Source organism: Penaeus monodon, chromosome 21 (assembly GCF_015228065.2).
Source record: "Penaeus monodon isolate SGIC_2016 chromosome 21, NSTDA_Pmon_1, whole genome shotgun sequence".
Lineage (NCBI taxonomy): Eukaryota > Metazoa > Arthropoda > Malacostraca > Decapoda > Penaeidae > Penaeus > Penaeus monodon.
This window is the reverse complement of record NC_051406.1, coordinates 37,052,761-37,053,650: the sequence shown is the minus strand read 5'-3', so window position 1 is coordinate 37,053,650 and position 890 is coordinate 37,052,761. Positions and strand designations below refer to the sequence as shown.

General features: G+C 44.5%; 1 protein-coding gene across 1 annotated transcript in view; it reads right to left on the bottom strand.

The window, feature by feature from the left end:
• Positions 1-890, bottom strand: part of LOC119586447 (LIM domain-binding protein 3-like) — a gene marked incomplete in the record, with an annotated part of 85,993 nt that overhangs the window by 41,396 nt on the left and 43,707 nt on the right. The window contains 1 exon segment of the mRNA XM_037935179.1: positions 642-789. Within this exon segment, the coding sequence (XP_037791107.1) occupies positions 642-789 (148 nt within the window).

Here is an 890-nt window from a genome sequence, read left to right as displayed (position 1 = left end):
TTCCAATGCTTTCAAATCTGTCCCTCACTGCCACAATCACCAAAGTCTTCCTGAAATGAACCACACAATCATGCATCCCAAACCACACGAACGCACGTCTCTGCCCCACATTCCTTCCCCTTATATCGCCGCTATGACAAGTGGGCCGACGGAGCGTGCCAGAGCGACGCCCCGTGTTGCGAAGGAAACAGGGCCTCTACGCCTCCGGAGGCACCGGCGGGGCAGGCAAGAGCTATTCCGGGCACATAATAATAATAATGTCCTATTCACACAGGTAACACGCCATTCTCCACTTTGGTTCTTTCGTTTATATCCAAGTCAATCCACCGGTTGGAGTTAATATAATCCGTGTTAATAATGAGTTTAAAGCAGGTGTACCGGAATAAATCATTTGCTTGCCAGTAATTTTTTTTTTTTTTTGAAGACTCTCACTGACATTTCTAGTAATTACATCGACTACTATATCTGCCATATAGCAAAACCAATCTAAAGAGTCTGAACTACGTACCAAAGAAAACGCCATTTTAATTTATTTAACCCCATACTTCAGTCCCCGCCACAGAAAACGAGACCAAAAAGGCACAATACAGAAAACGTAAAAGAACCGACGAAAAAGGGGGGACAATAAAAAAAATCCTTACCTTTGAAGACTCCTGTATATCTCGCATTATTTAAGTCCTGTAGCAGAGTATCCAGTTCGGAGAGGTTGTTATTTAAAGAAGCCATCTTGCCCCCTCCAGATGACCGCTGTTCGGTCCGAACCTCCTCGACTCGCTCTTGGTGATAAACCTGAGGGAGAGGGAAATGCACGTGAGACATGGCTTCTGGGGCGCAAGTTTCAATAGTGCCCGGTTCATCATCATCACATAAATATGATCATTTACACAATT